Here is a 15,110-nt window from a genome sequence, read left to right on the forward strand (position 1 = left end):
CTGAGTGCTTTGGCTAAACTTACATCGTCTTCAATGAATCTTGTAAATTCAGGCTCATCATAGTTACCATCATCATATGTAGATGTCGGAAAAGCTGGACCAAGACCCTGTATCCAGCATCGTTCAATGCAAAGTGCAGAGAGAGCATCCCAGGCTTTCCTGCCAAGGTGACAGACTTCTTTCAAGCTGAGTGATGCCGATGATGTGTCGATGGAGGAGTTGTTATCCGCTACCATCCGCTTCATCATTTCGCAATGATAGTTTTGCTTAAATACTGATATGATGCCTTGGTCCAGTGTCTGGATTTCTGACATAGTGTTCTTCGGGAGATAAGAGACCTTAATCTTGCCATCATGACTGACAAGATTTTCCGCTGGGGGATGGGCAGAGAAATTATCCAGCAGGAGGAGAGCTTTTTCCTCCTGCTTGAGTTTCACAAATGAGCCCGAACTGCTGGCATGAAAGTTTTATGGAACCAGTCTTTAAATATGGAGCTATTCATCCATGCATTCTTGCTGTTGGTGTATTCAAAGGGAAGGGCCTTCATATTAACATGATGAAAACATCTGGGAGACCTCGCTTTTCCGATCATCAGAGGTCTGACTTTGTGGCTGCCAGACTTGTTGACACAAAACAAGAGAGTGACTCAGTCCTTCCCCTGCTTAAAGCCTTCTCGTTTGTGACTATCAGTCCTGGTTGCGAGGATGTGATCAGGAAACATTTTAAAGCATAAGCCAATCTCATCGCAGTTGTAAACTTGATCGGCTGTGTAGCAACCTTCCTCCAGCAACTTTTTAAGCTCAATTAGGTAGGAATGAGCAGCCTCTTTATCAGCTGAGCAGATTTCCCCAGACACAAGAACTTGGCTTATAGTGTGCCTTTTCTTGAATCTGTCCAGCCAGCCGTTACTCGCCTTAAATTTGGATTCATTTCCATTGATAAGGTGATCAAATTTCTCTGCTTGAGCTTTCAGAATAGGGCCAGAAATGGGAACTCCTTCTGAGCGAGCCTGAACCAACCATTGATACAAGGCTGAATCTAGGCTTTCGTCATTAGCAAACTTGACCTTTCTACTCTGTAAACCAGTTTCCTCTTCAAGAATGCAGGGTAGGCTACGGAGCTTTTCTTCTTCTTTTTTCCACCCTTGCAGAGTGGACTCACTAATTCCTAGATCTCTAGCAAGCTGAGTTTGTTGTTTGCCCTTCTTTAGTTGATTCAGGGCGTACAATTTCTCTTGGGCAGAAAACAACTTACATTTGCGAACTGGCGTATCCATAACGGTAAAATACTTTTAAAAATATAGGAAATTAATAACAAGTTGATAGGCAAACACCACACACATGTACAACCCGAGAACTAAGTGCAATGGGCCTGCAATGGCCATGAGTCACTTTATCCTGTAAGTCCAGAAGAACGCGGTTTATTTATAAATGTCGTAAAAAAAGTATTCCGGCAAAACGCGAACAGTATTACAGCCTTAAAGGGGTGCCAATTTAAGATTGCGTTATATCTGAATTTGCGTTATCGTGGGGCACGTTATTGCGAGGTTTGACTGTACCTAAACTGTCACATCTGACATCACATAATCCATAGTTGAAAATAGTGTTATTGTGGTTGTTTTGATCCCAGGATATCACATAATCCAGTTTCGTCCAAGGAGCAAATACTTAAATTTGGCCCTTGAACCCCACTTTCAACCCTGCTGGACATAGAGCACAGCTGGGCCTAAGAACCACTGGGTGAGATCCTGGCCTCACTGAAGTCAATGAGAGTTTGCCATTGACCTCACTGAAGCTAGGATTTTACCTGTTATACTTACATTATGCTTTAATAAGCTTTGTCCTTTTTTGGCTATATAATTTTCTTAAATATTTAATTTATTTAAAGTGAATGGGTTTATAATACAAAGCATAAAGTCTGAGTATTATATGTATAAAGGATACATTTTTACACTGTATTTTAATGGAGCTGCTGGATATTCAGAACTTTTGAAAACCAGGCCTCTTTTTTAAGTACCTAAACATGGATTTAGGAACCTATTTTCAAGCACCCATTTTTGAAAATGTTGCTTAAATTTTTCACACCAAAGGGAATAAAAATCTGAAGAAAACAGACCTCAGGAATGTAGTGAATGAAACCTCAATTGGTAGCAGTTCTGTACCATAAATTGACCATAACAACTCTTTTAAGCCCTCTAACTGATGTAGTCATCTCAGCCAACTGTTTCTTGAAGTCCTATGTGTGTTAGCATTTGTTCCTTAAAATGTACCACTATCACTACCACTCATGCAGTGTAGCTGGTGCAGGAAATATTGGTGAAAATAAGGCATCATTGGCATTTTAAGCTCAATTTGAACTGTCATTTCGCCTAGCTCTGCTCAGAGTAGATCTGTATAGCACAGTGGCTAAAACACTGGTGTCTGCTGGTGCCTTTCATACCCTAGAACTCCCATTGTTGCTATCGTCAGCAGAACTGCAACAGTGGAAAACTTTAGGGTGGAACAGTTTAGTGTAGACTGCCAAAAAATCTGGCAATATTCCCTACTTAACTGCTCTTGTGCTCCTTCTGTGTTCAGGTTCATCATCCTGGCTTTGGTCTCAAGATTATCTTCCCTATCACAGAGCATGTTATGTATCATTATAGGCAGAATTAATAACATAACTGAAAGAAGCGTTTTCAGTTTCCTTAACATGAGCATCCAAATCTTTGATCTTGACATGGTCTCTCAATTCTGAACAAATTCACTGAGTTTTTTCTGTGCCTTTTCTCATTTCTCTTAGTCATAAAAGCCCTTCAAATTCTGCATATAGGTCTCTCTTCAGCCTCTCTGCATGGGATCAGAGACTCACAGTAACAGCAACAAGGCTGCAAAAGGTGAGTGTATTTTAGATTTAAAAGGGTTTTCTTTTAAGTGGATTAGATTTTTATCATTGTAGATGATCAAACTCTTCCCAATGCATCAAACTCTTATCAGCAGCATTGTAGCTGCTATTAAAAAATGGGAATCAGCCATTCTGGCAGAGTTATAGGAAAAATATAATTGTCTAGACACCCCATCCCTTATCTAAGCACTAGAAAACACTCCCTCCATACTTTAACTCCAAGCTTTAAAGGCAAATATTGTAATAATATGCCAATACAAGTATAATGCTAACTTAATGTTGACATTCAGAACCTGAGGTGGATCAATTTTACAATTTCTCTTTTAACTTTAGACTTGTCAGATGCCATTATTCTCAATACAGTCTGACAGTTCTAGGTTAAAAAGACATCAATTACCTTTTGAAATCACCCTCTTTGCTATAGGATTAGCTGAATTTCTGCTGACATAGAAAGTTCATTGTGCACAGTAGACTTTGAAAAAATTCGTAAAGTACTATATATAATCCTTTAGTGGGCACTGCAGTTGTGGCACCACTACTGAAAGTACATCCTGCTCTTGCTTGAATGCATTATGCAGGCATTCCATTCATTAACAAAAACTATGCCGATGAGGTTTGTGGTGCCATTTCACTAAACTTCACCTAATATGTGAAACCTGTACATTTTATATTTAAATATTGGATTATTCTACTAAATATGCAAATATCTGTGGAATCAGCATCTTGGAAGACTATGTGTATTGTATGAACCTATGCATTTTCATTAGTTATGCAATGTGCTGTTTTTACAATGGGTGTAGATATACAGTCACACATACACCCCTTTCATTCAGAGACTGTGTCTATCCTGTATCTAACAACATATGCTGCTATTACTTTTGTATTTCATCCCCATCATCCCCTTTCATTGCTAGTCAAAGCTTATGTGCTGTATTAGGAATTGTAGACCACTTTAGCAAAAGTGAGTGAGTTGATAATAGAAATGTTGTAATTTAATGTCGAATTAAAAGACAGAGAGTATAACTAAGAAGATATGGTGACCAACAGACTGTCCTAGATTCTCACATCTTGTTTTGAAATTCTGTGACAGTCAGAATGCCCAAGGGTACCATATAATCAGCTTGCAGTTCACTGATACATTTTCTTTTAGCAGCTTGTAATTGATGTGTTTTTACCCTCTGCTGAATGTCAGAGGTGGGTTTTTCCAGTTGCAAAAAATAACTGAATTAAGATATATAATGGTTAGAAATAATTTTTACTCTAAGTTGGAGAGTAAAGTTTTTTTTTAAGCAACCCCTCTTCCCCCAAAATTTTCTCCCTTAATTATTTTTATTTGGTTACATCATTTTTTTCACTTTCATAGGTCAATAGGCATGAATAACATCACAATAGCTTATTTTACTTTATGACCTATTAAGATGACTTCTAAATGCTTTAAATACATCCACCACACTGAAAACTCTTGTTGTTGTTATCAAGTTCAGAGGACTACATTTGGTCTCATAGGAACTGTTTTGGGGTGTACTTGTAGAAAAAAAATATTCTTTGAACAATTTTTTCAAATACTTGCACCAAAAGATGTTGTTACTTTAGCTGAGGTTAAAATCATTCATAAATTTGTTACAGATCCTCTCAACAGTGAAAATAATCCCTTTCAGATGAGAGGATAGGTGGAAAAACTAACAAGTATGCATCTCTGTGCTCTCTTTTAATTTTTCTTTCAATGTTGATCATCATTACTTACCAGGATGGCTTTACGTTTTTCTATTTCTTTACGTACATCAAACTGAAATCAATTAATACTAATAATAAAACAAATTAAATTAAATGGAAAAAACTGTTAATTATATTTGTATTTAAATAAAAATTCCAAGTGAGAAGATCCCTCCTTATCTCTATGAAGGCTGCTAGACTCAGTTGTTTCTATTAATATCTTAAAATGTTAATCATCCATTTTAGGAGTTTCCACTGATCAGCCTGGCAATCACGTTGCATGTCTGGTGGTAAAATTGGGGCCCATAACTTTCCACTGGTGCAGCTCCACCAGTGATGATAGAAGCTGTAGGCACAGTGTCTCCATCGCAGCTTCCATCATTGCTATCACTGAGAATCGGGGAGCTGCAGCAGTGGTGAATTATGGGTCAGAGTTTTTCTAGTACTACTTGCAGGACTGGGACAGGTGGATTAAGGCCCATACTCTCAGCTATGGGAGAGGAAGCACTAGGCCCAGGCTGCAACTGAGTAAGTTGGACAGCAAATGAAAAAACAGGGACAGGAGTGACATCAAAGATTGAAAATCAGCCAGAGGGGGGACATCAAGCAGAGAACCCACACATTGCCTACTGCTCCTCAAAGGCATCTAAGGAGTTGGTGGATGCCAGCAAGAGGAACTCTGCCCAGAGACAAGGGAATGGAAAGAGGCCTCACAATCGCAGTGTACTCCCCATGTCCAGCTTCCTCCTCCTGGAGTGATGGATGGCCAGCATCAGGAAGAGGTTGATGAGGAGGTCCAATTACTTTGTGAGGCCAGGGATGAGGTGCTCATAAATGAGAAGACATATAGCCAGAACCTCAGTAAGGAGTTCTGGAGGAGCCAGAAGAGGGGCTGCAACCTGACACACTCTACATACATTTGTGCCAGGGTCTCACTCGCTGCAAAAAGGACAGGTCTCATGAACATCACCAGGTACAGGCCCTGGTCATGACTCCGTGGAGGAGCCACCAAATAATATTTCCAGTGAGCTGTGAAACCATAGTGGAGTACAGATTGGCCCAGTGGGGTTCATCACCCTCCTCTGGTGGCAACAGCTCCCACCACTTGGTGTCGGGGTAGGACACCAAGGCAGTGAAGTATATGATGTGAAGCCATGAGCATGTATAGATGTTCTCCGAATATTGGGGTGGCTAGGGAGGCTCACAGGGCAGGGGCTGATGATAAGTTCTGGAGGGTGAGGGGTGGGGAGGGATCACCCTTCCACAAGATCTGCTTGAGGAAAGTGAGAGAAGCAAAAGGCAAGGCTGCCCTCACCTCCTGGAGCACATGACAAGGGATGTACAGGGTGGGCAGCCCCATGTGCTGGCTGAGCATCGCGGGGTCCACTCAGTCTCTCTGATAGTAGTCCAGGAAGTCTCTGAGTCTGGTAGTATCAACCTCTAGTGCACCAAAGGGGACTCCACCATCTTCACACTAAGGTGTGGATTGTAGAGCAGGGATTCTGCTAGGAGGTACTCCCCCTCGGTGGCCACTATGAACCTCATCACTGAAACTAGCTTCCAGGTCCTGAGGAGGTCCTGGCAAAAGACCGGCATCTCAGAGAGGTCTAAGTGGAGACCGCTTGGGTGGAGATAATCCAGTCATATCAGAGCCCATGGAGGCAATGGAGGAATATCCTTCATAAAAATATTGTTATAATATGAATATGGCATAACTAAGATATGTTTTATGCAAGATGGGTCATGTCAGGTATCATTAGAAAGGTTATGATTTGCTGAATGTGATTATCCAATTTATATGCATGTATCAGTTCTATATCTGAAGTTAGGAATATTGACTATGTAATTATTACAACTGTGTGTGTACTTTGGGTAATGTACACAGTAAGCAATCAGCCTGAATGGTCCATTAGGAAAGACAATGGAATGGGTTTTTAAAGATACTGATCTCTCATCTTCCTGGAGTTCCCTCCTGTGGACTTTACAAATAAACCTTGTCTCATGGTTGCTTTAACACTGCAAGGTCATGTGATGATGTCACCTGGTATGGAGTACCACCTTGGACACTGCTGATATTTTTCCACTGGAAACAAAGAATTCCTGCCTTATGTAAATCCTATTTAAGGCTGGGAAGTGAGGTAATCTAGGCTCTTCTCTATTGCCTCCCTGCCTAAGAAGGAAGATTGCTGAAAGTACCTGAAGAAACAAAAGAACTAAGCTGGGGAAAGGCAAGGGCTGAGTCCAGGCTGAGACATGAGTCTAGCCTGTGAAGAGAAATAACTGGAACTCTAAGCTGCAGAAACTCTGCAACCTGCCTAAAACAACATTTAGGGTGAGAAATTACTATTTGTAACCTGTTTCTTTAGTATATTGAGCTTAGTAGTTTGCGTGTTTTGTTTTATTTGCTCAGGAATCTGTTTTGTTCTGTTTGCTATCCCTCATAAACACTTAAAATCTGCCTTTTGTAGTTAATAAACCTGATTTTTGTTTATTTCAAAACCCAGTTTGTGTAATTCGTATCTGCAGGCGAGGGGCGCAAAAAGCGGTGCATATCTCCCTCCACATTGAGGGAGGGGGCGGTTTTTACGAGCTTATGCTATATAGAGCTCTATATAGCACAAGAAAATATTATTTTGGGTTTACACCCCAAAGGAGGTTTGCACGTGAGTGCTGGGCAAATACCCAAGCTGAATCCTTCCACATAGAGCTGATTTCAGTCTGTGTCTGCAGCTGGGTGTGGCCTTACCTGTGTGCATGTGCCAGAGAAGGCTTGAGGGCCTGGCACAGCAAGGACAGGGGGAGGAAGCCCAGGCTGATGGAACAGGTGGGCTCAGTGGGACCCCAGCACATCAGGTGGCATCCCAGATGGTGGGTCCAACCATCACAGAAGGCATATGCCAACACACTCCATGCCGGACTCTATAGAAGTCTCTGCAGGGTCTGGAGGTGGAAGGCATGGACTTGGCTGTTGAAGCCAACCAGGCCCTGTCTGCCCTCCCCACAGGGGGATCAGGACACCTTCGGGACAATCCAGAAACCCAGTGCAGCCCCAGCCATAAAAACTCCAGGACCTTCTTCTGGAGGCTGGCCAGGTTCCATGGGAGCAGACTCTGGGTGTTGAACCAGTGCCAGAGCATGGACAGACTAGCTAATTGATTGCTAGTACCCTCCGCTGAAGGGAAAGGCACCAGAGCAGCCCCATCTGGGTTCTGAAACCCATCAAACACCCTGGCCTGTAGAAGATCGATCCAATTCTCCAGTGGGGAAGGATTGATGGCAGAAAGGTACATACCCAGCTAGAGCAGTGTACCTGTACCCCACCAGATGGCATGGCATGTGGGTGGGAGGGAGCCCACCTACCACCCACCCCTGACCACCAGGCCAGTGCTCTTGACCCAGCTGAGCCAGGCAAAAGAGAATGCCAAACAGATTGCTTGGCAAGCCTCTACCCATGCCAGGTCTCCTGGGTCCTGGGCATATGCTGATGGGACCACCCACAAGTCCAGCTCCCACAGCACCAACTCTGTCATCCTGTTAAGAGAACATGGATGAAGGGCTTGATGGCAATGGTACAGAGCTGTCTGGACACAGAGTTTTCCTCGTATAGACAAGGCATTAGAAGTAGAACCCTGGGCATTTTCCAATTTCAGGCTGGAAGTTTAGTCCCAAATTCTGAGGATGACTGAAAAATATCAAAGCTGTGTAATTTGACAACTGACATGCAATTCATATTTTCTAAAACTCTAGAGCAAAAGTGGTAAGGCTGCAACAAATCAGTTAAAGTAAGGAAACTCAAACCTATACATCATATTCTGTCCTAGGCCCTGTCTGCAACCCTGGCTCATGCTGAATAGCATTTATACAAGTAGTTCTATTGATTTCAATGGACCACTAAATAAGTGCTGCTCAACCTAAGGCTTGAGACTGAATTTAGTTCTCTCATTTCTGTGCTCCAGATGTTAAAAGTCGTGCACATCTGGTGTTACAGGCATAGAGTATTAGAAAGATAATGCGTTTCAGAAGAAAAGCAAAGGGGAAAGAAAGGCAATGTTTGTTATAACTTACAAAAACATGTACATCTATACCTATAGCCAAGTAATATACACACATGATGTTTTTCTTTTCTATTAAGCAACAAAGTGGTTTAAAAGCTGTATATATGCCACCCCCCAAAAAAAAGTATGCTATTAAAATATATTATTAATGCAAAATAGACTTATTATAAAAAAGTTGAACTAAATTTGAAGATCCCCATTTTAATGATATTTTTTGAAATTATGCCATATAGATCAAATAACAGAGGAAAAATGACCACTTTACATAACATGTTAAAATGACCACTTACATAATGTTAAAATTATCTAATACACAGGTTAAGGGAAAATTGTCTATACATCTGGGTATTATCCCAAAGTACAAAATTTGATTGAAAAGTCATAAAATACATGTAGTGTATAATCTTCAATATGCCAAATTAAGGTTAATAAATTTAACAATACAGTTAAAATATTAGCATCCAAATATTCGGGTACATCACTCAAAAAAAAGTTATATTAAGAGTAGCTTATGGAAAACAACATAGCAATGAGTGTAGATTGTCCCTCAGTAATTGAAAATTTAGTATACGTTGTCCCTCAGTAAATTCAATCCATCAGAGAAGTATTATTAATCTTGTTGAATTTGTGCTTTTCCAAGAACTCTCTGGATGGCATTTTCAAAAGCACTTAACATTGTATTAACTGCTCCCATTGAAGTGAAAGTATGTTTTATCATTGAGTTTAATGGGAGCAGAGATTGGCCAATGCAGTGCACTTTTGAAAATGTCATTCTTTGTGTACTGAGAAGATGATTTAGAAAATACATTTTATTGCGCATCAAGAGCACAGCTGTAGGGATGGAGGAGGAAGAAAGCCCATCTCACTGTCTACACAGAATCTATTTCATTTCTCTTTAATGAGGATTCATAGATTGTCTGGCCAGAATGAACTATTGTGAACATCTAGTCTGACCTCCTGTATAACACAGGCCATAGAACATACCTGAATTAACTTGTGTTTGAACTAGAGTATATATTTTTAGAAATTATCCAATCTTGTTTTTAAAATGGCAATTGATGGAGAATCCAGCACAACCCTTGATAAGTATTCCAACAGTAAATTATCCCCACTGTTAAAAGTTTGCTCCTAATTTCCAGTCTGGATTGGTCTAGCTTCAACTTTCAGCCACTGGAGCTTTGTTATACCTTTGTCTGCTAGACAGATGAGCCCTCTATTTTCAATTTTTTGTTCTCCATGTAGCTACACCTCTACCTCGATAGAACGCTGTCCTTGGGAGCCGAAAAATCTTACCGCATTATAGGTGAAACCGTGTTATACTGAACTTGCTTTGATCCACCGGAGTGTGCAGCCCTGCCCCCCGATCCAGAGCACTGCTTTACCGTGTTATATCCAAATTCATGTTATATCGGGTGGCGTTATATCGAGGTAGCGGTGTACTTAGAGACTGTGATCAAGTCCTCCTTTAATTTTCTCTTTGTTAAATTAAGCAGATTGTGCTCCTTAAGTCTTTCTCTAAAAGGCATGTTTTCCAATTCTTTAATCATTCTTGTGGCTCTTCCTGAGCCCTCTCCAATTCAATATCCTTCTTGAATTATGGACACCAGAACCAGACACAGTATTCCAGCAGCGATCACATCAGTAACATATACAGAATGATATAACCTCCTTACTCATACTTAGGGCTCTACCAAATTCAAGGCAATGAAAAATGCATCATGGACCATGAAATCTCATCTTTTGTGTGCTTTTACCCTATACTATACAGATTTCATGGGAGAGACCAGCGTTTCTCAAATTGGGGGGTCCTGATCCAAAAGAGAGTTGCAGGGGGGTTACAAGGTTATTTTAGGGGGGTCATAGCATTGCTACTCTTACTTCTGCACTGCCTTCAGAGCTGGGTGGCTGGAGAGAGGCGGCTGTTCACCAAGCGCCCAGCTCTGAAGTCAGAGCCCTGCCAGCAGCTGCACAGAAGTAAGAGTGGCAATACCATACCATGCCACCCTTACTTCTGCGTTTCTGCCTTCAGAGCTGGGCGGCTGGAGAGTGGCAGCTGCTCACTGAGGGCCCAGCTCCGCAGGCAGCAGCGCAGAAGTAAAGGTGTCAGTACTATACCATTCCATCCTTACTTCTGCGCTGCTGCTGGCGGTGGCTCTGCCTTTAGAGCTCTGCTCCCAGCCAGCAACCACCGCTCTCCAGGTGCCCAGCTCTGAAGGCAGCGCCACTGAAAGCAGCAGTGCAGAAGTACGGGTAAAAGAACCACAACCCCCCTTCTATAATAACCTTGTGACCACCCCCACAACTTCTTTACGGGTCAGGATCCCTCTAATTATAACACCGTGTAATTTCAGATTTAAATAGCTGAAATAATGAACTTTATTATTTTTAAAATCCTGTGAAAATTACCAGAATGGACAGTGGATTTGGTAGGGCCCTACTCATACTTGATATTCCCCAATTTATACATGCAAAGATCAAATTTGCCATTTTGGCCACAGTGTTACACTTGGAGCTTATGTTCAACTGATTACACACCTTGAGCCCCAAGTTCTTTTCACAGGCATAGCTTCCAAGGATAGAGTTCCCCGCTCTGTAAATATAGCCTACATTCTTTGTTCCTAAATATATAACTTTATATTTAGCTTTTTAAAGCATATACTGTTTGCCTGCACCCAGCTTATCAAATGAACCAGACCACTCTCTAACAGTCACCTGTCCTCTTTATTTACCACTCCCTCAATCTTTCTACCATCTGCAAACTTTATCAATGATGATACTGGGTTCTTTTCCAGGTCATTGATAAAAATGTTAAATACCATAGGGCAAAGAACCAATCTCTGTGGAACCCCACTAGAAATATACTCACCCAATGATGATTCTCCTTTTACAGTTGCATTTGTGAGACTTCCCAATTAGCCAGATTTTAATCCATTTAATGCTATGTTGATTTAATATTATTCTAATTGCTTAATCAATATTTTGTGTGGAAGTCAAGTGCCTTATGAAAGTCTATTACATCAACACTATTACTGTTTATCAACCAAATTTGTAATCTCATAAAAAAATCAAGTTAGACATGATCTGTTGTCTACAAATCCATGTTGATTGGTATTCATGATACTACCCTCCTTTAATATTTTATTAATTGAGTCCTGTCTCCACTGTTTCAATATTTTTCCCAGGATCAATGTCAGACTGACAAGCCTTTAATTACTTGGGTTGTCCCATTTACCTTTTTAAAATATTGGCACAATATTAGCTTTCTCTAGTTCTCTGGTACTTCCCCAGTAATCCAAAATTTATTGAAAATCAGCATTAATGGCCCAAGGAGCTCCTTGGGCTCTTTTTTTAAAACTGTCAGATACTATTCCCATGCTGATTTTAAAATGTCTAGATTTAGTAGCTCCTGTTTGACATCCTCCTTAGTTACTGTTGAAATGGAAAGTATTTCATTATCATCATATGATATGACTACAGTATCTAACTTCAACCCAAATACAAAACAGAAATATTTATTGACTACTTCTACCCTTTCTGCATTGTTATTGACAATTCTACCATTTCTACTTAGTAATGGACCAATAACATTGTTGGTATTACTTTTAATCTTAATCTACTTAAAATAATTCCTTATTAGCCTTAACAATGCTGGCCATAGAGTTCTCCTTTTGTGCTTCCCTTATCAATTTTCTCTAGTTTCTAACTTATATTCAGTACTATCAGCTTCCCCTTTCTTCTGTTTTTTTAATATGGTGGTGGTGGCAGTACATTATTATTTTTTTCTATCTGCCTTCACTTTACTTCTAAGCCAACTTTGTTTTTTTTAGTCAGTGTTACCTTCTTTTTGGACATCTAATAAAATGTGCTTAAACAGTTCCCAATTATCATTCATCTTTTTTCACCCAACTGATATGACCCATAATTGTTTTCCACTTTGTGAAACTGGCCCCTTTAAAGCACTGTGTGTGTGTGTGTGTGTGTGTGTGTGTGTGTGTGTGTGTGTGTGTGTGTGTATATTACTGGTTTGGTCTTTATTCTGTTTGTACATAGCAAATATAATCACATCATGATCTCTTCTGCATGCGCTACCACTATTTTTTTTCTGCAATCCAGCCTTTATCTGTCAAGATGAGGACTAATATAGAATTCCCCTATGATGGATGCAACACTTTTTGAGTTAGAAAATAGTCATCTATAAATTTTATAAATTCCAAAGACAATGTACTCCTGTCAGCATGAGACTTTTTTGAATACATCACTCAAATTGAGGTCCCCCATGATAACTCAGCTTCCCCCCCCCATATGTTACAGATATGTACTTAAAGAGCAGCTTGCTGGGTTCTGTAGTGTGATTTGGTGGTCTGCAAAAACACCAAATACTACCCTCTCTTGTGTTTATCTTTTAGAACATTTACACATAAGAATTCAAAATAATTTTCTTCTGAATTGTCAGTGACTCAGAAACAGGTAATACTATTTCTAAATAGGTCAAAGTAGTGATTTTAACATTCCAACCATATGAATCTTCCCACCAAGTTTCAGTACTGCCAACTAGATTGAATTATAGCTCTCAAATGAGCAATTCTAACTCTTCTTGTTTGTTACCCGGGCTCCTAAAATTGGTGGATAGGCAATTTAAAAAGAATTTCTTCACTTCACGCCCTTTGGTTTCTTGATTACATTTTTGCTCAACATCTTGATTTTGTCCTAAACGAGTGCTCATTTGTTCTCTCTTTTCATGCTTCCCTTTTGTTATTAGTTTAATGCCATCTTTACTAGTCTAGCCAGACTGTCCCCTAGATGATTGGTTCCCCTTATACTGAAATGGAGCAATCCAAACTGTACAATCTGTTTTCCCTATAAAAGATGAGCCAGTGTTCCACCAAACCAAAACTTTCTACCTTGTATTGCTTACCTAGCCAGCAGGCCACTTCAAGAATGGAGAATGAAATGATGCAATGAGATAACTTGACAGGAAGACATCTTCCTCATTTGCCTCAGCCAGACCTATGGAGAGAGCCTCTTTCACTTTGCAGAGCCCATCTTTCTTTGGATCATTGTAAGTTTCCCAAAATGCTGTTCCAAATCCTAATATTGCTTCAAATAATTATGCTCTGTGCTTCTCATTATTGGACAACTCATTATGAATCAGCTGCATGCCCTGAATCAGTTGACCTTGTTATTACTGCATGGTTGCTGAGTCTATCATCCAAGAGACAACACATTTCCCCTACTGCTTCAGATAAAAACAGATCCTTCACATTCCCATGACTAGAAGAGCATCCTCTACCAGCTTCTCTTTGTGATGTGATTTTGCTGCATAAAATCAATAAGTAAAGATAAATTATGTAGGCTTACGTGCACATAAACACAGGTTTTCTTCACTACTACTATAGATAATTTTATTCTCCTAAACCCAGAAAAAACAAAAAACAGGCAATGCAATACATCAAGGGCAGAATAGAAGCAGCTGCTGATAAAAACAGATAGCTATAGCACTGGATTTAAAGTCACAACGCAAAGGAAAAGATAAGTTTAAAACTCCCTTCTCTTATTCCCATACAAGCTTTCAATAAGGCATGCTAATTAACACTTCAGCTTTGGACTACTCCTGCACAGCACCACTCTCCAACCCCAGCCATGGTGAGTATGGCCTGCCAGGGGCAGGAGCAAGGCGCGGGAGGGGCGGGGAAATGTGGGGTACAGAAGACCCACCTCCCTGGTGCTGCTCTCGGGGGCCCAAGTCCTTCTGATCGAGGCACAGCCCGTGGACAGTGTGAGGCTGGTAGTAGCCCCCGGCGCGCCGGGACCAGGTCTTCTCAGAGTCGGGTTGCTTGGGAATGCAGCCCAAAGCGGGTGGTAAACTCCATCTAAGGCTAAATACTGGCACGGGACCAATAGTCATGAAAAAATAAAATGGTCTTTATTGGGTAATGGCACTGAATATTGGGACTATTGGTGATTTTAGCTGATATCTCACTCCTGAGGGTTACAAGTGCACAGAGCACTCGGCTGCTACTGGCATTCTGAAGCCTCTGGGGCTCATGTGTCACTAGTCTGTTTACTGCAATGGTGACAGTGAATTCATCATGGAGTGGCATGGAGGAAGAAATAAGGCAGCCATCCCTAGCAACCTTTGGGAAAGTCACAGGTTTAGGAAAGGATTGCAGAGTATCTCCAAGAAAGTTTCATCAAGATCTCTCAGGAGGATACAAGGGATATCCCTATGTAGATAAACAAGCTACTCTGTCTGGGCTCTCCCCCACCTCTTTGCCCCCTGTCTAATCCTACAGAGGAATGAAAAGCAGATACCAACTCTACCTCTGTTTGTTGTACTGCTACCCCTTCTCATATGAGTAAAACAATGAAAAGTTGATTCCTGTCTCATGGTAACCTGGCGGCACTAACCATGGCTCCCAGGAAGCAGCCACCAGGATCCTGCAGCCCATAGGCGGCCAG

General features: G+C 40.9%; 1 protein-coding gene across 5 annotated transcripts in view; it reads left to right on the forward strand.

Moving 5' to 3' along the window:
• The window catches only part of NPS (neuropeptide S), a 60,005-nt gene that overhangs the window by 1,187 nt on the left and 43,708 nt on the right, over positions 1–15,110 (forward strand). The window contains exons 2-5 of one of the 5 annotated variants that reach the window (XM_039546422.1): positions 2,782–2,875; positions 4,510–4,569; positions 6,772–6,928; positions 13,571–13,710. In XM_039546422.1, the coding sequence (XP_039402356.1) occupies positions 13,661–13,710 (50 nt within the window). In that variant the 5' untranslated portion in view covers positions 2,782–2,875; positions 4,510–4,569; positions 6,772–6,928; positions 13,571–13,660. The remainder of the gene's footprint in view (positions 1–2,781; positions 2,876–4,509; positions 4,570–6,771; positions 6,929–13,570; positions 13,711–15,110) is intronic. The other 4 variants (XM_039546418.1, XM_039546419.1, XM_039546420.1 and 1 more) reach the window with 4 other exon arrangements.

This window comes from Mauremys reevesii, linkage group 7, assembly GCF_016161935.1.
Source record: "Mauremys reevesii isolate NIE-2019 linkage group 7, ASM1616193v1, whole genome shotgun sequence".
Lineage (NCBI taxonomy): Eukaryota > Metazoa > Chordata > Testudines > Geoemydidae > Mauremys > Mauremys reevesii.